The sequence below is a fragment of the Heliangelus exortis genome, chromosome 5 (genome assembly GCF_036169615.1).
Source record: "Heliangelus exortis chromosome 5, bHelExo1.hap1, whole genome shotgun sequence".
NCBI classification, from domain to species: domain Eukaryota; kingdom Metazoa; phylum Chordata; class Aves; order Apodiformes; family Trochilidae; genus Heliangelus; species Heliangelus exortis.
In genome coordinates this window covers 21,845,755-21,863,613 of record NC_092426.1, presented here as the reverse complement: position 1 = coordinate 21,863,613, position 17,859 = coordinate 21,845,755, and the positions used below count along the sequence as shown (strand labels likewise).

The 17,859-nt window shown below is 39.9% G+C and overlaps 2 protein-coding genes across 3 annotated transcripts in view; one reads left to right on the top strand and one right to left on the bottom strand.

The window, feature by feature from the left end:
* The window catches only part of ANGEL1 (angel homolog 1), a 190,239-nt gene extending 187,950 nt beyond the window's left edge, over positions 1–2,289 (bottom strand). Inside the window, exon 1 of the mRNA XM_071745910.1 lies at positions 1,756–2,289. Within this exon, the coding sequence (XP_071602011.1) occupies positions 1,756–1,810 (55 nt within the window). The 5' untranslated portion in view covers positions 1,811–2,289. The remainder of the gene's footprint in view (positions 1–1,755) is intronic.
* Positions 2,290–3,277: 988 nt separating this feature from the next.
* On the top strand, positions 3,278–16,213 carry CIPC (CLOCK interacting pacemaker). Of its 2 annotated transcripts, none has more exons than XM_071745903.1 (4): positions 3,278–3,370; positions 6,187–6,361; positions 7,249–7,418; positions 10,865–12,852. In XM_071745903.1, the coding sequence occupies exons 2-4, from the start codon at positions 6,289–6,291 to the stop codon at positions 11,741–11,743; spliced, it is 1,122 nt and encodes a 373-aa protein (XP_071602004.1). In that variant the 5' UTR covers positions 3,278–3,370; positions 6,187–6,288; the 3' UTR covers positions 11,744–12,852. The 2 variants fall into 2 exon arrangements, with proteins under 2 accessions (XP_071602004.1, XP_071602005.1); XM_071745904.1 differs by having other exon boundaries at positions 3,364–3,629; positions 10,865–16,213.
* Positions 16,214–17,859: the final 1,646 nt, after the last annotated feature.

Genomic DNA, 17,859 nt, shown 5'->3' with positions numbered 1-17,859 from the left:
AAACGAGAGAGTATGAAAGGGCACAATGCCCTCCAAAGTACAATGGAATGCTGAAATGATGCTGCACAGATTAAAAGTAGTCACTGAGGCTTCTCTTCTGCACAGTTTCCCCAGAGACTCAGCTGGTGCAAGAGTCTAGGAGTTGCAAAGAGGGTATTAAACCTATCTTTGTTCTCCTTCAGCATAATACAGTACAGAAGAGTGTGAAGAGTGCCAAAGTTGCTTTATTCTTGATACACCATGCCCTCTAATCATCTGTTTTTGTTAAATTGTCATCATTCTGCCTTTCCTCAATTTGGACACATTTATGGTAAAGACAAAGTTGCAGATGGATAGAAGAATCTGAAAGATACATACTTGGAAAATGAAACATAGCTTCTTAAACTTGAAATATGGAAGAAAACCAAGCCATTGCTAAAATACCTTCATTAGAGTAAAATTTTTAACTCAACTGATGGGTGAAATTCCTGTGATAGACTTCAGGTCAGAGCAGGTGATCACACTGTATCTCTTTCATGTTTTGATATTTATTAAATAAGATACTAATTATTAACAAAACCCATATGTGGAATGTGTTTTCAAACAAATTTGGAGGTTTAATATCATTTTAATGTCCAACAGCACAGCTAACACAAATATAAAAGGAAACATGTTTGAGATTCAGTGCTCCTTTGTTGAAAGGTGAAGCAAATACTTTATCCACATGAATTCATTATTTGGTTGAGACCAATGAATACTTAGAGGCATCCATTGAACAACATTCTTCTATTAATTAGAATTACAGAAATGAATAATGGAAGAATGATAGCTGTATCAAAACATCATAAAAGTTATTGTTCAATAAAATGAGATAAATAAAGCTATTTATTTGTAGGCTAATTTCAGGCAACGCATTACTGACTAAACTGCACTTTGTGATAGCAATATAAATCACACAGTATATGAAGAAAAAAGATTGAGTACATGGTATTTTCAGACACCTCACTTCTCAAGTTCTGACAATGTATTACGAAACCATGTTCTTCTTCTGACCTGGCTATGCTTTCCTTCCAAAGTTTGCCAAACATTTCCTTCCACAGCTGTGTTAGAATAAAAGATTCTTTGTTCCATAAGCATTCATTAAGTCTGTTCATCAACACCTTTATTAATTGTTCACTAACTCAAGACCCATTATTTAACTGCCTCATTGGATAAATACTTGCTTTTGTCCTTCTTAAGCCATGAATGATGATTTCTGAATGTTCTCCTAGAAGAAGAGATTCAACACTTTTTTGAAAATGGAAGTGTTGAAACACCTAAACTGAGTAAACATGCAATCGTACTTCACCCATATTCTTTTCACACTTCTCCTATTGTATGACCAGAAAAACAAGGAAGTGAACAAAAAGATAATACTCATTTGCCAAAATGCTCACCTTTGGAATAAACAAACCACAGTACAACATATGAAAAAAGGAAAACATCCTGTTGCCACTTACAGTGATGACTGAAAGCACATAGTAAATAAGACCTTTTATCAATGAAGAATCAGATGAAAGGAAAAGGTATGGAAGGAACAATGACAGAAATATGAAAACCACAGAAAAAAGGATTATTTTGAAGCAGGGAGAATTCTGGTGATAACAATCAATATAAAGCTATGGCTTAATTCAACTGAATTCAGGTGATAATATTTGGTTTATATTAAACTGAGCTTTACCTTGCATATACAAGAAAACTCCTCTATTAAACAGTACAGTATTTCAGTTCTCCTACCTGCTGTCCTGTGGACCGAAGGCCTGGTATCACACATGCCCCAACTGTTCTGCATCACCTGAACTGAAAGGCAGGTTGTCTATCCCAAATACAGATTGCTTGCTCTCTGATGAGTTGCTTAGAATGAGCACCCACACATACTTTGTATCCTGAGAAATCTGATCTCTGTGGAGAACAGCAAGGGTTGTTTCTGTGGATAAGGCAACCAGGACCATGTCTGAGCAAATATCATGATGCAACAGCATTCTTAGGATGCTTTCCCTCAGAACCCAAACCTCTTGAACACTATGGGATCCTAATCCAATCTTGAGACACACATCTCACCATGCTGTTTTTAGATGTAACTCTGAGCCAACTCTAGTATTTAAATAATCAAAAATACACCCTAGGAATATGTGTCACCAGCGTTCTCAGTACTTCAGATTAGTAGGACTGGAATCTGCTCTGTGTCCCATTTTCAAAAGACTGCATCATTTCACATAATCCCAGACACTTTTGTTTTCCATTTGACAGGTTGTTCGTAAGAGTATGTTGAGATTTAAAGTCCTTCTCATTTTAATTTGGGAAATTATTTTTAATCACTATGTTTTAAAATCTTTAACAAGACCATCATAATAGAAGTATTTCTCTCATACATTTCTGTTCAGGGAATTCATTGTGTCTTTGCCCAGACCTTCTATTTTCAGTTTTCTCTAATTGCTTTCATGCACAAACGCAAAATACTCCGACAGACTTGTGGGTGCTGGTAGTGTTTATGCAGCTCTCAAAACAAGAATTGCTGTTCTAGTTGTACTCATTGAACCACAGGATTCACTTCCTCCTACATTCTTGCCCTTGATTTATATAGAGTTCATGAAAAGCAAATCCATGTATTTCTTTCACTGTCCCGTATTGACCAAGCACGCAGAAGGGTATCCTTTACTCCTTCTCCTATGCTTTCCCTCTAAGAGCTCCTTTTGCAACTCTTTGGTGCTGCTTTCCTTGTTTTTTAAGTGTCTGTTGTGGGTTTGGGGGCTTTTTTGCTGTCATCTCTGATTCTTAGAGGAGAAAGTCTCTATAGTACTTAAGTCCACACTCCTGCATAGAGATGAATTGTACTCTTTTGCACAGCACTGGGGAAGTGCAGAAGCCTTCCAGGCTCTGATCACCTTGTCTGATTCCCTCAGAAGTCCAGGCCAGGCAGCAGAACGGCTTCAAGCCATCGCACACTTGCCCAGCCATGTGCTGCAAGACCAACAGTTTTTCATCCATCTATGGTTTCCGTGAAGACGCCCCGTTCAGCCATGTCCCTGACAGCACTGGCAGGGGGTTCCGGCAGCCGTTTGATCCAACATGGCCGCCGCCTCCGTGAGGGGCCCTGCGCCCACCAACGGCTGCTGACGCTGCACGCGCCCTTCCCGCCACACCCCCCCACCCTTCAGCTCCCGGCCCCGCGGGGCAGGCGGATGCACTGTGCGCATGCGCAGGGGCGGGCACCTGGCGGCAGCGATCACCTTCCGGGGGGTGTGGCCATGGGGGCGTGGCCAGGCGTGGGGAGGGATGTGTCCTGCTCCCTGGGCGGGGGTGGCGCATGCGCGGTTTGACCGTGTCGGAGCGGCGGTGAATCCGCACCCAGGTGAGGGGTGGTGGGGTTTGGCGGTCGTGAGGGAGCAGTGGCCGCTGTAGGGCCTGGGGACTCCCGGCCATCATCGGGGCTTGCGTCGCCTCGCCGTGCGGCAGAGTGGCGGCTCGGGCCGGAAAGTCGGGTGGCTCGGCCCGCCTTCGCCGGGGCCTCTCTTCACGCCGGGCCCGCTGCGAGAGTTTCGCGCCCGGCAGAGCAGAGCTCCGGGCTCCCCGGGCCCGGTCGGCGGGCGAAGCGGCGGGAAGGCGGCCGGGTAGAGTCAGCTCTCGCCGCTGCAGCGGGCGGGAGGGCCCTGGGCTTCGGGGTTGCCGGTCGGCGCTTCCCACACCTGCCTGCCGGGCCGGGGCGGCTCCCAGCCCGCGTCCCGATAGAGTGGCTCTTCTGGTTTGTTTGTGTTCCGTTGTGGGTTTGTGGTGGCTGGTTTTGGGTTTTTCGATAAAGGAGGACAAGAAGTGCTTGCCCTACCCAATGCTTAGTTTGATGCAAGGCTAGCAGATGGCGCGTCCTATTTTACTTATTGTTAGCTCCCTGTTTCTAGTTCTGCTTTTTTCGAGATTACCATCGATACATATCCCATTCTTTAAAGACACATTTATTTTAGAAAGGGCCAAGTAGCGAAGGTGTGGGTTGGGACTTCGACATTATGTGAAGCCTCTTGTTCCATTCCAGGGATGGTATCTGGGTTGCTCTTACGTAGTCCTGTTTGTTCCATACCTGTTTGCAGCCTGGTAGGTGTGACTGGAGATGGAAAGTAAAAATTATGCAAATAGCTACTGTGGAAATTCTCCTCTGCTGATCATTATTCTGCCTGTCTTATTGTTATACAGACAAGTGACCCTGCCATCTCAGCACTGTTACCTAACTTACCGAATTCATTACTGGAGGTGCCGAGGCTCAAGATCTTGGAGCAGAATTCTAATGTTGTCAGGACCTTAAGAGGACACTTGCCTTTTGGGGTAGATTGTTCTAAGAGTGTCTGTTGCAATGTTATTTGAAGTAGGTTTCACTGGACATTGCCATCAAAGTGGCAGTATCCAGTGCATGCTGGCCTGACTGTGATGCAGACTGAGGAGTTCCTGTATTTGTAATTTAAATATAGAGCTCTAACATGAGACACATCCTTGAAAGGGTTGCTTTATAGGAAAAAAAGTTCTACAAGTAATATAAAACATATTTTCCTGACTTTTTTTTCTGATAGCCAGACTCTTGTCGACCTTCTTTAAAAGAAGCAGTATCTTTGCTTTCTGTTACTGGAGTCTGCCAGCCCTCAAGAAGCAGCTGAAGGCTGTGACAAGAATGAAGTACTGGGAGGCCCATATACAGTTTTCTGATTTTCATAACTTTTAGTTTCAGCCTTCCTTTCTCATTTTGGGTGTGGGAAGAAGAGGGCATTTCTAAGGCCATGTCTCTCTTAGTTGCAGGTGTAGTATGTGTTGTGCTTTTAGCAGTATGGATTTCTTTATTCTCAGCATGTTCTCTGATCCCTTAATTTACTTTTCTTTGGTAACTTACTTTACTCTTGAGAGTGAAACAGACAAAACCATAGCTTTGCAGGTTCAGCTGTATTTGTCCTATGGGCTTCACCCAGCACAGCCCACCTGTTTTGGAATTCAGTTCCTGGGATAGCTAAGTTTTTGTAAGACAAATACAGCCTGAGTAACTTAATTTTTGAAAAAAATATTGTTTATTAATAACATTTATCTGTTAGTTTGTTTTGGCTTATGGAGAAAAATGTCTAGTACATTAGTTTTCTATCTACATTTAATTCTTTGAATAATTTGAATGATTTCTGTTCTGAAAGTCTCCAGCTAGGTCACTGGCAGTATAAAGAGAGATACTTAATTTAGAGGGGCATTGATTTAATTACAGATAGCAACAGTGTATCTGCTGGTTTACCGGTGTTAGTGAACTTCATAGAACTGGGGATTTTAGCAAATCAAGACATTTTGTCTCTAGAGTAAGGATTTTTTACCTGGTCTGACAGAATTCATAGTAGAGTTAGAAGCTACTTGTACATTGTGCTTTTCAGATGAATCTTAAAGGTACTTTACACAGTAATTTTAAGTATGAAATGATTCTACTCCAGGTAATTCAGTAAGGTTGGCTGACCTGTGCTCTGTCCTGTGACTTGCTCAGCCACTGAAGAAAGGAGCTAAATGAAATGGGAGCATTCTGCCCCTTCAACTAAATCCATGTCTTCAGTACTTGTAAAGTTCTTTGATTCATAGATGATATTCACAGCAACAGTAAAAATGATTTTTTTTAAAAAAGTAAAATATCTGTACTGTATTTCCACTTCAATTAGTTTCTTTCTTTCTATGCCTTAGGTTTTTTTAGAATCTTTTAACCTACCTTAAAGGAATCAACAGCTGTATCCAGTATGATGCTGTTCTTTTGTAGTTGGTACACGGGACTAAAAAACTGGATCTTTGAAACTTTTGTGCAGCTTAAAAGATCAGCCTAAGGCATATGGGAAAAACTTTAGTCCAGAAGATTCTACAAAGTAACGCGTCAGTTGATGAGAAGAGTTGTTGCCTGTATTTTCTACTTTGTAATGTGCTATTAAGCATTCATAATTCAGAGAGAATACATTGGTTCCATAGGCAAGCCTTTGCTAACCTAAGTGTGTGATAAACATCACAAATGCGAAGGCAGAAGTTAATAGTTTCACAGATTGCTAAACAGATGCAGCAAATCTTTAATAACCAAGTTTCCATAAGGACAGACATGGGCTTTTTTGTTACCTTGTACTGATGGATCTTTCTTTTGATTTGGTGAAAGTCTCTTTTTGTTCTTAACTGTTTTTGTAGTTCCTCAATGGGAAAGGTGTTAAAAACTGCCTGCAGCACTATGGAAACATGGAGAACCCGTAGTTGTCCATTGAGACACTTGAGGAGCTACTGGGCAAAGTGATGGAAATGAAGAGTTTGAAACATCACTTCAGCATGGCGGCAACCGAATTGGACAAGGACTCTGGATATTCAGGTACAGAAAGCCACTGCTTTATGTTTTTTGTTTTGGTTTTTTTTTTTTTTTTTCAATGTTACCTTGCTCAGACTTTACTTTTCAGCTGACAAATCTGACTCTACCCCTTTACAGATTGTCTCATTAGCTGTGAGGGTCTTTGTATGCCAGATAGGTTGCATATGCAGTCATCCTACCACAAACTTCATTGGGGTGGAGATTTAGCTAGTTATAAAATTAATCCTGTCAAATCTGACTGGCATGGGAATTTAAAATATACCTGATAAAGAAATGAAAGGAAGGATCTCAGACTTAAAGTAGGGGTGGCAAAATTACTTTTTGTTCTTTGCAGTGGTGAATAAACTGTGCTCTTACAGTTTGACCTGATTGTTGGTATAGGCTGATAAACCAAAAAGTAATTGTTTTAAATCAGTATAATGTAGACACAGTGTGCCATTTTAATACTCAGCAAAGCTGTGCAAAGATTGCCTTTAAAAGAAAGAAAAAAAGCTTTTGTGAGAGTTACCTGTCTTACTGGGTTTGTAAATAGAAGATTTCAAGCTGCTCAGTGTCTTCAGCATGGACTACAGCTGTGGCAATGCTGGAGCCTGTGTTTTTAGAGTTTCTTTCCTGCACCAGATTTTAGAGCAGTTTTCATGATAGTGCACAGTCCCTTGGACACTAAATACAGATGAACAAAAAGTAATAGGTTTTTTGGAGACAATACCTGGCCTGAAATATAAAGCCTGTAACAGCTGTCACAGCAGGTCTAGGTTTATTGATTTTCCAGAAATAAAGTTTATTGTTCTTTGTGGCTTGGTTGGAAGGAAGCAAAACAGTAGAACCAAGAGGAGGTGGCAAGCATACTGCATGTATAACAACTAACAGCTGAATTCTACACCTGGCAGATGGAAGTTCAGAGTGCCCAAGTGCTATGGAACAGACTGACTCGGAGGGTGTGCCGAATACATTGTGTTGGAACACAGAGGATGGACCTTGGCAATGCCCAGTGACCACGAGCAGCTCCTTTCCTGCACTTTCTCCTATGGTTGTAATGAAAAATGTGTTAGTTAAGCAGGTAGGGAAGAAATAAGATGTTTAAAAATATTGTGTGTTCTTAAGTTGTGGTTTTTAAAAAAAATATTTTTCCTTTCAAAAATATTTTACGAAGCTGTTGTGGTTCATAAAGAAAATGGTCACTTGAAAAGTTCTGTTGTGATTGCCTGTGTTCTTTTTAGGGGCAGATAGGATCACTAAGATGGAAAAAATGTGAAACAAAGAACCTCTGCTACATCTGCTAAACTTGTGTCTCAAAGGGATCCCTCCAAAAAAACAGAACTTTAAGAGCATTATGTATATAGTACCAAAGATAAAAAAAAAAAAAGTGTGTTTCTTTTTGAAAGTGGGTATTTTCTTTTTCATTCAATAGAGATAGTAAAGTAGGATTATAGGCTTTGCTTCCTGGTTCTTAGCTTCCTGAAGTGCTTCACGTGCAACAGGAAACACTATGGCAGAATCTTAAAAATGAAAAAATTAAATCCGTATCTGAAATTAGCTAGGGTATGTTTACTTTAACAGTTATTTCTCTTAATTGCATGTCATGGCTCACATTGCAACAATTTATGTCCTCCAGTATTTTATGTGTTGTTCAGAACATCTGTGAGTCTTAACTTTTAGTCTTGCAGAAAGAATGAGAGCTCCAAGTTCCAAGTATTGCCATATTATTAGGCCTCTTGCTCTCTGCTCATGAATGTTTTCTGAGCAGAGTGGTTCTTCAGTGTTTTTTATTAGAATACTTCTGAGAAGGTAAAAAAGAATATAGATCTTGATTCTTCTGCTGAATTGGTTACGACCACAAGCAAAACCTATTTAATTCAAGTGCTCTATCAGTGATGACACAAGTATGGGTTTCTGTTAGTATTTGGCAGATTATGCATTTGTAGAGGAGATGGTTCTGATCTCTAAAGTCTGTGCTTTATCTTGACAAGAAACAATTTTATTTATAGTCATCTTCCTAGATATGTGAACAAAATACAGTCTAAAGAAATGCTGCAATTTTCATATAGCAGGGAGCAAGTTTTACCAAAGGTTGATAGCCTTTGTCCCAGAGCTCAGAAATTAAACTTTGATTGCAGTAGTAGTCTAATATTAAACTGGGTTGTGTTACAAGTAGCTAGTAAGTAGCTTTTATATAAATATATACACACACACACATAAAAAAAATTAAAGTTGGTCGTAAAGCAAAAAAGGAATCTAGCGAAGAAGAGTTGGTGGTAAATAAAACTACCAGACTCAGTTCTCTTGAGCAGTGTGTCATTACATCCAAGTCTAATTACGTATGGTTAAGAACAATAACGTTAAATTGGAAAATGCTTACTGCAATAAACAGAACTATAAAGTCTAGATCAGAATAATAGTGAAATGTCTTTCTGCCTCTTTCCATTATGCCTAGTTACCTCATAGTTATGCTGATCATCTTTGTAAAATGCTCTTTTCAACACAGCATTCAGTTGAGCTCGCTAGACCAAAAAAAAAAAAAAAAAGGCAGTAAGGCAGTATCCAGTTACTGCTGTTTGTTTCAGTTTCAGTTTCAGTCATCATCATCATCATTCTGAACCACTGTGATCCTGTGCAGTGATAGTTACCTGCTGTCCCAATTTCAGAGTATTACCTAACAATAATGTTACAAAAAAAGAATCAAACGGATTAATTCTGTGAAACACACTGCTGCTTGTGGGACAAGGTTTCTGTAAGTCTTGTAGAAGTAAGTAGGAGGGCTTTTTAGACAAGTGATGCTGATACATGCAGGCTGTTAGCTTTCATTTTAAAGCCTACTTTGCAGAATTAGTAAAATAAAATAAGTGTCGTCTCTGCTAACAATGAGATATTGGGTGGGAGAAAAAGAGAAGAATGTAATGTGGGTGGAAGGGAGAAGTAAGTACCCAAGAGAGACAGGAAAATCCAAGAACAAGATACACAGTTACCACAGCTCTTTTGGTGTCAATAATTTTAGGGCTCTGCTGGGCTGGCTGCTGTACAATTGTCCAGTAAATGACAATTTCTGATCCTAAAACCTTGCACCTTTGTTTGTACAGCCAGGTATTAATATACTTCCTTTACTCCTCTTTTGAATGTGGTTGTCCGTTCTTCTATGATAAGGGAAAAATTCTTATTTTTTGCAAGTAGTTGGTCTGTATCCCTATTCCATAAGCATCTTGTCCACTGAATGAAAGAAATTGTCAGAGTTGTCAGAGAACTGGATCTCGTATCCAAGTCTCTAATCCGTGGCAAACTCCTTCTTTTGACAAGTTCAGGTCTTTTACTGAGGGAATGGACTCAGCAAAGCATGCTGGCTCTTGCCAGTTTAAACCTTATGAGACTGGGGCAAAAGATTGCAGATGATTCAATGTAGTACCAAAAATCCATAAAATGCATTTGTGCTATCTCAAAGCTGTGCCTTCAGCAGGTCTGCTAGTAGCTTTCCAAGTCATAAGGAATTGGAAAAGTAGCTGGCAATATATTATATTAGTATAATAATCGTGGTGATGACTTAAACATATTGAGAGGTGGTATTTTGCTTCAGAGAGAATTAGTATCTTATACTAGACCATTTGGTATGCTTGGAGAAAAATGGGCATGCTTTTTGGCCAAGAGATCGCATGAAGATCCTTAGTAATGTACTGCAGGAAGAAAAGGTAATGTCTTATAAAAATCAATGTATTCCTGCATATTGCAGAATATGGCATGTGGGAGAGAGTAAAAACTTGGGCATTTTTCTTGAAGTACAGTGTTTTGAAGATTGGTGTGCACTATTTTAGCAGAGGTGTGTAGTTATACTGCTCTGGGCTTCCAGCAGATATTTTTTTCCTTGTCTTGGTTGCTATTCAGCTTTTTTTTTTTTTTTTTTTTTTTTTCTACTTTATGGTTTTAAATCTATTGAAACCGTACTGTATGTAAGACTGCAAGTCTTACTGAACAGCTGTTGTCTGTTTTAAATAACCGTTTCAAAAGCTTGCTGTAAGAATAGAATGAGAAAGGTCAGAGTTGCTGCCTTACAACAAAGAGGGAGCATGAATTGTTCCTAAAATGTCTGTGTAGTCTTTCTTTGACTCTTAAAATATTTCTTAACAACAATGGTTAATTATTTTTCAGCTTTTCTCTACACTTGTTGTTCAGCCCCAAGTCTGGGTCAAACTTTTACATAAGCGTTGTACAGTATAAACATGCACTGTTATCCTCATTTAGGAAAGCATGTGTAAATTCAGTTTCAATTGTTTTTAAAGGTGGCTGCTGTTCCATAGTTAAGGGATTATAGATTACAGCTTTGGTTCTAGTGCTATGCTCTGTTATCAGTCAAAGAAAAGGTTGAGTTTAAAGGTATACTGTTCAGAACATGTTAATTTGATAGTGTGTATAAAATAAAGAGAAATGGCACAGTTCACCCATTTCATTTAAGGGTTTTTGATCCTCTTCTGTAATGTTGTTGTAAGACTTCTGTTTTTTTTCCCTGTTTGTGCTGCTCAGGGGAGTTCATCGCAGCTCCAATCTTGGACAGTGCAGCCATCCTTTGAAGTTATTCCAGCTCAGCCACAGCTAGTGTTTCTTCGTCCATCAATCCCACCTCCTGTTAACCCTCACCCTGCTGGGAAAAAGAGAAATGACTCTACTAATTACCTGCCCATCCTGAATTCATATCCCAAAATAGCACCACAGCCCTGCAAAAGAGGTCACTCCTTTGATCTAGAAGAGCAGCAGGAAACCAGTTGCCATAAACGACTCTGCACAGAAACACCCAAGATGGAGGCTTCTCCTGTATCAAGGAGCACAGGCTTGCCTACTAGTCCTTTTGCCCACCTACCAGTTAGCTTTAAGACCTCTCAGGAATCTAACCTGCAAAGTTCTTCAGCTTTGGTGACAAGTGGAAAGCTGTCAGCTCTTTCTGGTTTTCATCGTGGTTCCAGTGACACTCAGAAAGTGCCGGGTTTGACTCCCCTTTTGCCTTTTGGGACTCTGCAGTCAACAAAGTGCACCGCTCATGAGAGTGAGGGTGCAGCACAGACTACAGCACAGTCTGCAGTGTGGAGCCCCTCACTGATACCAGAAGAGATTTGCACTACCCCTGAGCTGCTCCTGCAGCAACAAAGCAAGTGCAGACGCTTTCAGAATACACTCGTTGTGCTACGCAGGTCAGGATTGCTGGAGATCACTTTGAAAACCAAGGAGCTCATTCATCAGAACCAGGTGACTCAGGCTGAGCTGGACAGGCTGAAGCACCAAACTCAGCTTTTCATAGAGGCAATAAAGAACAATGCTCCACAGTCATGGGCAGAGCTAGAAGCATCTCTGACAGGATCTGATAAAGCTGATAGCAACCCCGAAGACTCCACTTATCCCAACATGTAGTGAAAAGGTATATAACTGTTAAGTTCTTTCTGTGCCTCCTGTTTCCTGTCTCAAGCTTTTACTTGAGCATTTTCTGAGTCCAAAACTTGGGAAGTAGCATCCCATTAACAACTTGTTTCAGAGCCAGTTTGGGGACCGAAATAGCGTGGTGGGGCCTTAGCAGAATGGTACTTACTACTTCAGTGTCACTTTGAACTCCGTGCCAGTTCTGCATACTTTCTTGGACTCCAGAAGCTTGAATGTGGTCTGCTGGTATATTCCCATTCTTATACTGAAAAGACAGTCATTTGCAGTATCCAGCAAGCAAACATCTTCCTATTATCATCTTCAGATAGTCGGTTCTGAGAATGGAACAGCAGAACAGGCCATCATCAGCTGCAAGTAGATGAAGAGACCTGGTGTGAGGAGATGAGACGGTGGTGGGGTAGTATCTTTAGGCTGCCACTGTCCTTTGTTATAGCAGTCTTGCCTTGGGGCTTTAACATGTTTGAATTAGAGAGGATCTGCTTGTGCTGAAGCAGCATTCTATGTTCATGGTAGTCTTTGGTTAAAGTGATGGGTGTCTTAGGACCCAGATAGAATGATGTGTTTTGATGAATATACTCTTGATTTCATCTGCACAGTTGAGAGAGTGAAAATCCCAAAGCTTGCTCTGGGAGTGTTTGTTCCAAAGCCATTATTTATTAAAGGCTAACAAGTGTAATAGGCAAGTGGCTTGGTATTTGCTTGCTAGCTGAGAGATTAAGCATCGTTATTACACTGAAGTGACTTTTTTTTAAAACAGTACAAGGAAGATACTCATTCAGCAGGATTAATTTTGTAAGACTGGTTGGCTATTATTTGATATGCATATCTGTAGTTCACAAGCCTAAATTTTTTTTTTTTTTTTTAATTAAATCAGATTGCTAAGTATATGAAAAAAAGAAAGGTGAGAAGAGAAAGGAACATAATGACTTGTGGTGAAACAAGTCTGTTTCCTGTCCCCTGGGTTGAATGGAGAGGAGGATTAAAAAAAAAAAAAAAAAGCAGCAGGATGTCAGCTTAAATAATATCCCTAAAAAATTTATCTACCTGAGTTTGAACTTAAAAAAACAAAACAAAAAAAACCCCAACCAAAAAAAATCCTCCTTGTAAATTCATATCATTCCTAGCCTGCTTGCCTTGAAATGTAGCTAACATCACTGTTTGCATCAGGTATTGGGCCTTACTAGTAGAGAACCACATCAGTCATGTTACAGAAGGTGTTCTACAGACATTTATTTCACTTGAGATTGTTTAGGTACTTAACTATGTCACTCCCTCCAGTTTGAGGTTTGGGTTTTTTTCAGAGGCAGTCTGTGTAAAGAGCTAAGAATGACTTTTTTCTAAGAATCTTAAGAAATCTGGATTGTACATGGTATGTTCCTTTCTGTGTGACAGTTTTCAAAAAACTGCAGTCTAGCTGATGAGGTACTCTGATGCTTTGATCACTTTCTATCGTATGTTTCAGATTCTAAAAAAAAGAATCTTGAAAGTAGACTCTTGCTAAATGATTACTAGGCCCTTTGTTTTTTTGATGCCTCTGGAATTGATATTGCAGAAGACTGTGGAAAATGCTTTTGTAGTCTTTCTTAATTATGTTAAATAGAGAAATTGTAAGGGGCTTCCCTCTTTTAAGGGATTTCAGCCTTTTTAGACTGAGGAAGAGATATGCCTTGCATGCCTCATAAAGAGGAGACACGCAGATAATATTTTTACTAGCCATAGGCCTAGAGAGAAGTTTCATGGCAGGATTTTCCCTAGTGGAGCTGTGGCAAAATAATAGCTATGCCTTTCATGGTATCTTGCCCCCCTGCTGAAAATGGTGCAGGACATGGGACCTGATTAAAAGGAAAGTGTTTGCAGACTATATCGTGTATTTTATTAAACCTACCTTCTGTAATTGTGCATACTGGGATGTCTGATATCTCACAGCAGTATTGAAGCTCAGCCAGCAAGCCCAGAAGGCAGGAGAGTAGCATAGTACAGTGTAATAATGGAGGACATAGCCCATCTAGTTCTTTTGAAATCAGTTGTGGTATCAGCACCAAATGACATTTGGCAAGGTAGATGTTGTGGTACCTTAGGCCATTTTTGAAAGAATCACAGGAAGATCAGCTTGTTTCTTCCATGCTTCTTACAGGAACAGGAGGAAGCAGTAGGATCCATTGATCTGATACCTTTAAGAGGTGAGGTATGAGAAAATGCATAGGATATCTTTCCTACTTTCCCTAAAATTCTAATTCTACACAGAGGTAGTGAGGAGAATTTGAAATTCAGAATATATATATATTTAGGAAGTTATCATCTCGTGTCATGTATGGGGCAAGGTGGTAGATAAGATATATCGTAAAAGATCTTAAAAGTTGGACTAAAAAGCACAAATTGGGTTAGCTGGATGTGAGAATATCAGGGTAACAGAACAATAAGGCACCTTAACAACAGAATACCCTAATAACTGAATAACTGTTACACAAAGGCTAATTGAGTGCTAGCAACTTACTTATTAATAGGCCTTATAATAGATTTAGAATAATAATTAAAAGAAGACCTTAAGGCAATGTGATAAGACAATTACTGCAATCTTCTCTCATGTTTAAAAGGATCCTAAAGTCTTAAAGTTCCAAAGCTGAAAATTTAAAGCTTTCTTTAAAGCTAGCTAATGAATATATGAGTAAGAATTAATATATAGGGAACTGGCATTTCTTACTGTTCCTCTGGGTGAAGAAGGGTGTCCCTTTCTCTCCACCTATTGAGGAGTAACCACTTGATGAGGCGTCCCTGCTGGAGGGGAAAAGATCAAGTGCACCTTCTAGGGAAAGTTATGGGAGTCCCTTCAACCAAACATGGGACTATGCTTTTATAGAATAAGTGATTGGCTGCTGTCATTTGACTGCTTAGCCATACTTCCAAGATCCCCTATTAAAGAACAAAAGGGAAATGGAGAAAAAGCCAACCAACCAAACAAAAGCAACAACAAAAATCAGGAAGAAACTTTTGTTCTCACCAAGCAAACTCTTTTGATGATCTACCTGTTCTTGTTTTTTCTCCGTTTGGCCTAGCTGTTTCTATGCTGAGCTTTATGTTAACTCAGGAGAGCAGCTGGCATCACAGACATCAACTTGGCCTTCTATTTGTACTTTCAAGATTATAACCAGTTCAGAGTTTTTACACCCTTTGCTTTCCCATGGAAACTCTCCACCTCCAGGCCAAGGACAGTGAAACAGAGTCAGAGAGAAATTGAATGAGAAAGGGAAATCGAGGCAGGCATGCTGAGGTAGGGCACCCTGCTACATCCTAGAAAACAAAATGGTGGACTAAGTCTACCTAGACCTGAAAGGAAGTCAGGAAAGTTCAATCTTAGCTGTTCAAAACAAGTAAGTGTAACAATGACCTCTTCTCCATCCTGTTTCCACTGCTCTGATAGAATAAAAGGAAAGAAAAATGAGCCTTGCAGGTTAAAACTCTCTGAATTAAGGAGACTCACACTGATGGAAATCTCTCATAGCCCACACCACATGTATTTTTTCATCTGAAAGCCTTAAGGGTGGGCTGAAGTGTGTCTGCTTATAGTTGATGGGCCTCTCAGCTGGTGTAATCGGTATAAATATATATTCAGAGAACCTGTGAATAATGTCCAGCACCAGACTAGAAATCTTCTATTGGGTGACAGTCCAGATTTAAATAGTATTATCTGAATAAGCAAAATCTCTGAAACTATTATAAATAAATCTGGGGCCCCTTAGGAATCAGATCCCTAGATAACTGTGAATCTTGACCCAACATCTATAAAAAGATGTTGAAGGCCCCAGAATGTCAGCGAGTACCATTCTGTTCAGTTTCTCTTAGCTGCCTTTATCCAGAGAAGCCCTGATAAACCTTTAAGCAATAAAGGCTTTTCTTTCTTGACTGCAATTTAATAAAGTAGGTTATCTTGGAACTGTGTTGAGAAATCTAGTTGACTACATTAGGACCAGAATAGGTCCTTATTCTGAGCAGAATCTGGAAGTGGTCCAGTAGTTTTGATCAGAAACATGACCCTCGCTGGCTGGAAACCTGTAAGCAATGAACTTAGAGGGGGTTTTTTGACCTTCAAAGCAGCAAAGGCTTTGCATTTCAGACAGCTCTCCCACTCTAAAAAGTCTATCAGATGGCCTGCTGGAGCTCCAGACGATGCTCACAACTAGCAGGTGGGGTAGCTTGGTGCGTTAGACTGACTGCTGATTTTCTAACAAGTTTTATTAAATGTTGGTATTTTTTATTACTTTTACTATGTATTTTAAAATTTCTACCGCTCTAGGTGGAATGTAAACATTTTCTGTACTTCTGAAGTCTGTTGTCATCTCTGAATACAGTAGCCTAAAAACTCTGTTACAGAACATGACCTTTTTACTAAAACTTTACAGAAACAGACTTCAAAATATGAATGAAATAAAATGTGTACTTTAAAAATTTGTGAGTTTTTTGAATGTTATTAAACTGCCGAGTTCTTGGCTCCAAAGTATGCTTTACACACAGCTCAATAACAGTGTGTTGCCCATGTGGGAAAGTGCAGATCCAAAAGTGATACTATGATGTATCTCTCTTTGGTGTCCTGTAAGCTTGAACAGTATGTATGAATTAAAGAGTCTCTGGGAGGAGCATGGTAAAAGTGGGCTGTACAAAACTAAAAATACATTGTCGTGGGTGACCATTGCCATAGATCTGTCATGAAGAACCTGGAAGGACTTTTCCATCTTGTGAGTTTTTATCTCCATGCAATGACTGTACATTATGCTCACCGGCTGTGGAGGGTGAACTCCTACACTACATCTTACTCATGCCAGCTGGGTATGCAGAAGTTCTGAACTGTGAAGTGAGAATTTTGACTACTGAAATAATTACTTGGGTGAAAAATTTGACACTCTTTTGAAGAACATCCTTCAACTAAATCTGTATAGTAGTTTTTCAGTAAAACATGTTTTTCAATAAGTGACCATTTTTACATGGTCTCTTCTTTGTTTAAAGATGACTCTTACAGTGAGAATGGGGCAGCCATTCCTAGAACATCCAGCAGCCTGTGGTATGACATCCTCTCCTAAGGCACAAGAGATTCTGTTTGAAGTTCCTACTTGGCACCAACAAGGCCATAACTTGAATCTAAGTACTTTACATTCAGAAAGAAGTGCCATCCATTGAAGAAATTTTATTCCTTGAGACTGAACTCTCATTTGCAAATTTGGTATTTGTGAAAGGTATGGATACAATTCAAGCAGGAAATTTTAAGGTCCCTGTCTCATATGGCTGGTTCTTTTTTTACATGGTGAAGTCTATTTGTCGGGCTATTCACCTTTTTTCCACTGAGCCCAAAAAGGCAAATTGCTTCTTCCAGATGATCTGCATCTGTCTTGTTTTTCTTTCTGGTGACACAGTCTTAGAGTAGCAGTACACTCCCACAGGCTTAGGCTGAGGAATCTCCTGACCTGTGAAATTTCTGGCATCCACTAGGTTGAACAGAGCGTACTGGTATTGCTCTTGTTTGCCTGATTCCTAGAACAGAGATGTGAGGTCCCTACCTACACAAATTTGCACTTTTGCTGTATGTAGGTGATGCTTTCTTTCAGGCTGCTGTTTAATACAGCCATTTAGTCACAACTGTATTGCATGGTCCAGAGCGTCCAAAATGCATGAGACTTCTCTTCCCTTCTCAAACCCTCAAACGTGGAATATCCTTTCAGATGTGACATGTGGCAGACTTAACTGTTGCATTGTACTCTGACTCGGAAACACATTGTGTTCACTCTGCTCTCTTGTAGATCACAGTTCCCTAGACTTGCTCAAATTCCTGTTTTAGCTAAAGCCTGTTTTAGAGGAAGTATCCTGCTTTGATTTGAAAACTCCTAATGATGAAGAATCCATCCAAACTGCTCAAAATGTAACTACTTACTGTTTAAAGTGTGCCTTTTGCATTGAGCCTGAATTTGTTTTCTTTCAATATCCAGCTGTCAGATCTTTTGCCTTTTGTCTGCTAAACTGAAGTGCATGCTGTGATATTGCTGTTTTCAATGTAGGCATTTACAAATTGAACAAGTCCTTCTTCAGCTTTCTTTTTGAAAGTA

What these genes read in the sequence shown, in the direction of transcription:
- CIPC (XM_071745904.1), top strand. Translation starts at nt 6,289, where the DNA reads ATGGAAATGAAGAGTTTGAAACATCACTTCAGCATGGCGGCAACCGAA. An exon ending in CAAGGACTCTGGATATTCAG is followed by an intron (nt 6,362 to 7,248) that starts GTACAGAAAGCC and finishes TACACCTGGCAG; the next exon opens with ATGGAAGTTCAGAGTGCCCA. An exon ending in AAAATGTGTTAGTTAAGCAG is followed by an intron (nt 7,419 to 10,864) that starts GTAGGGAAGAAA and finishes TGTGCTGCTCAG; the next exon opens with GGGAGTTCATCGCAGCTCCA.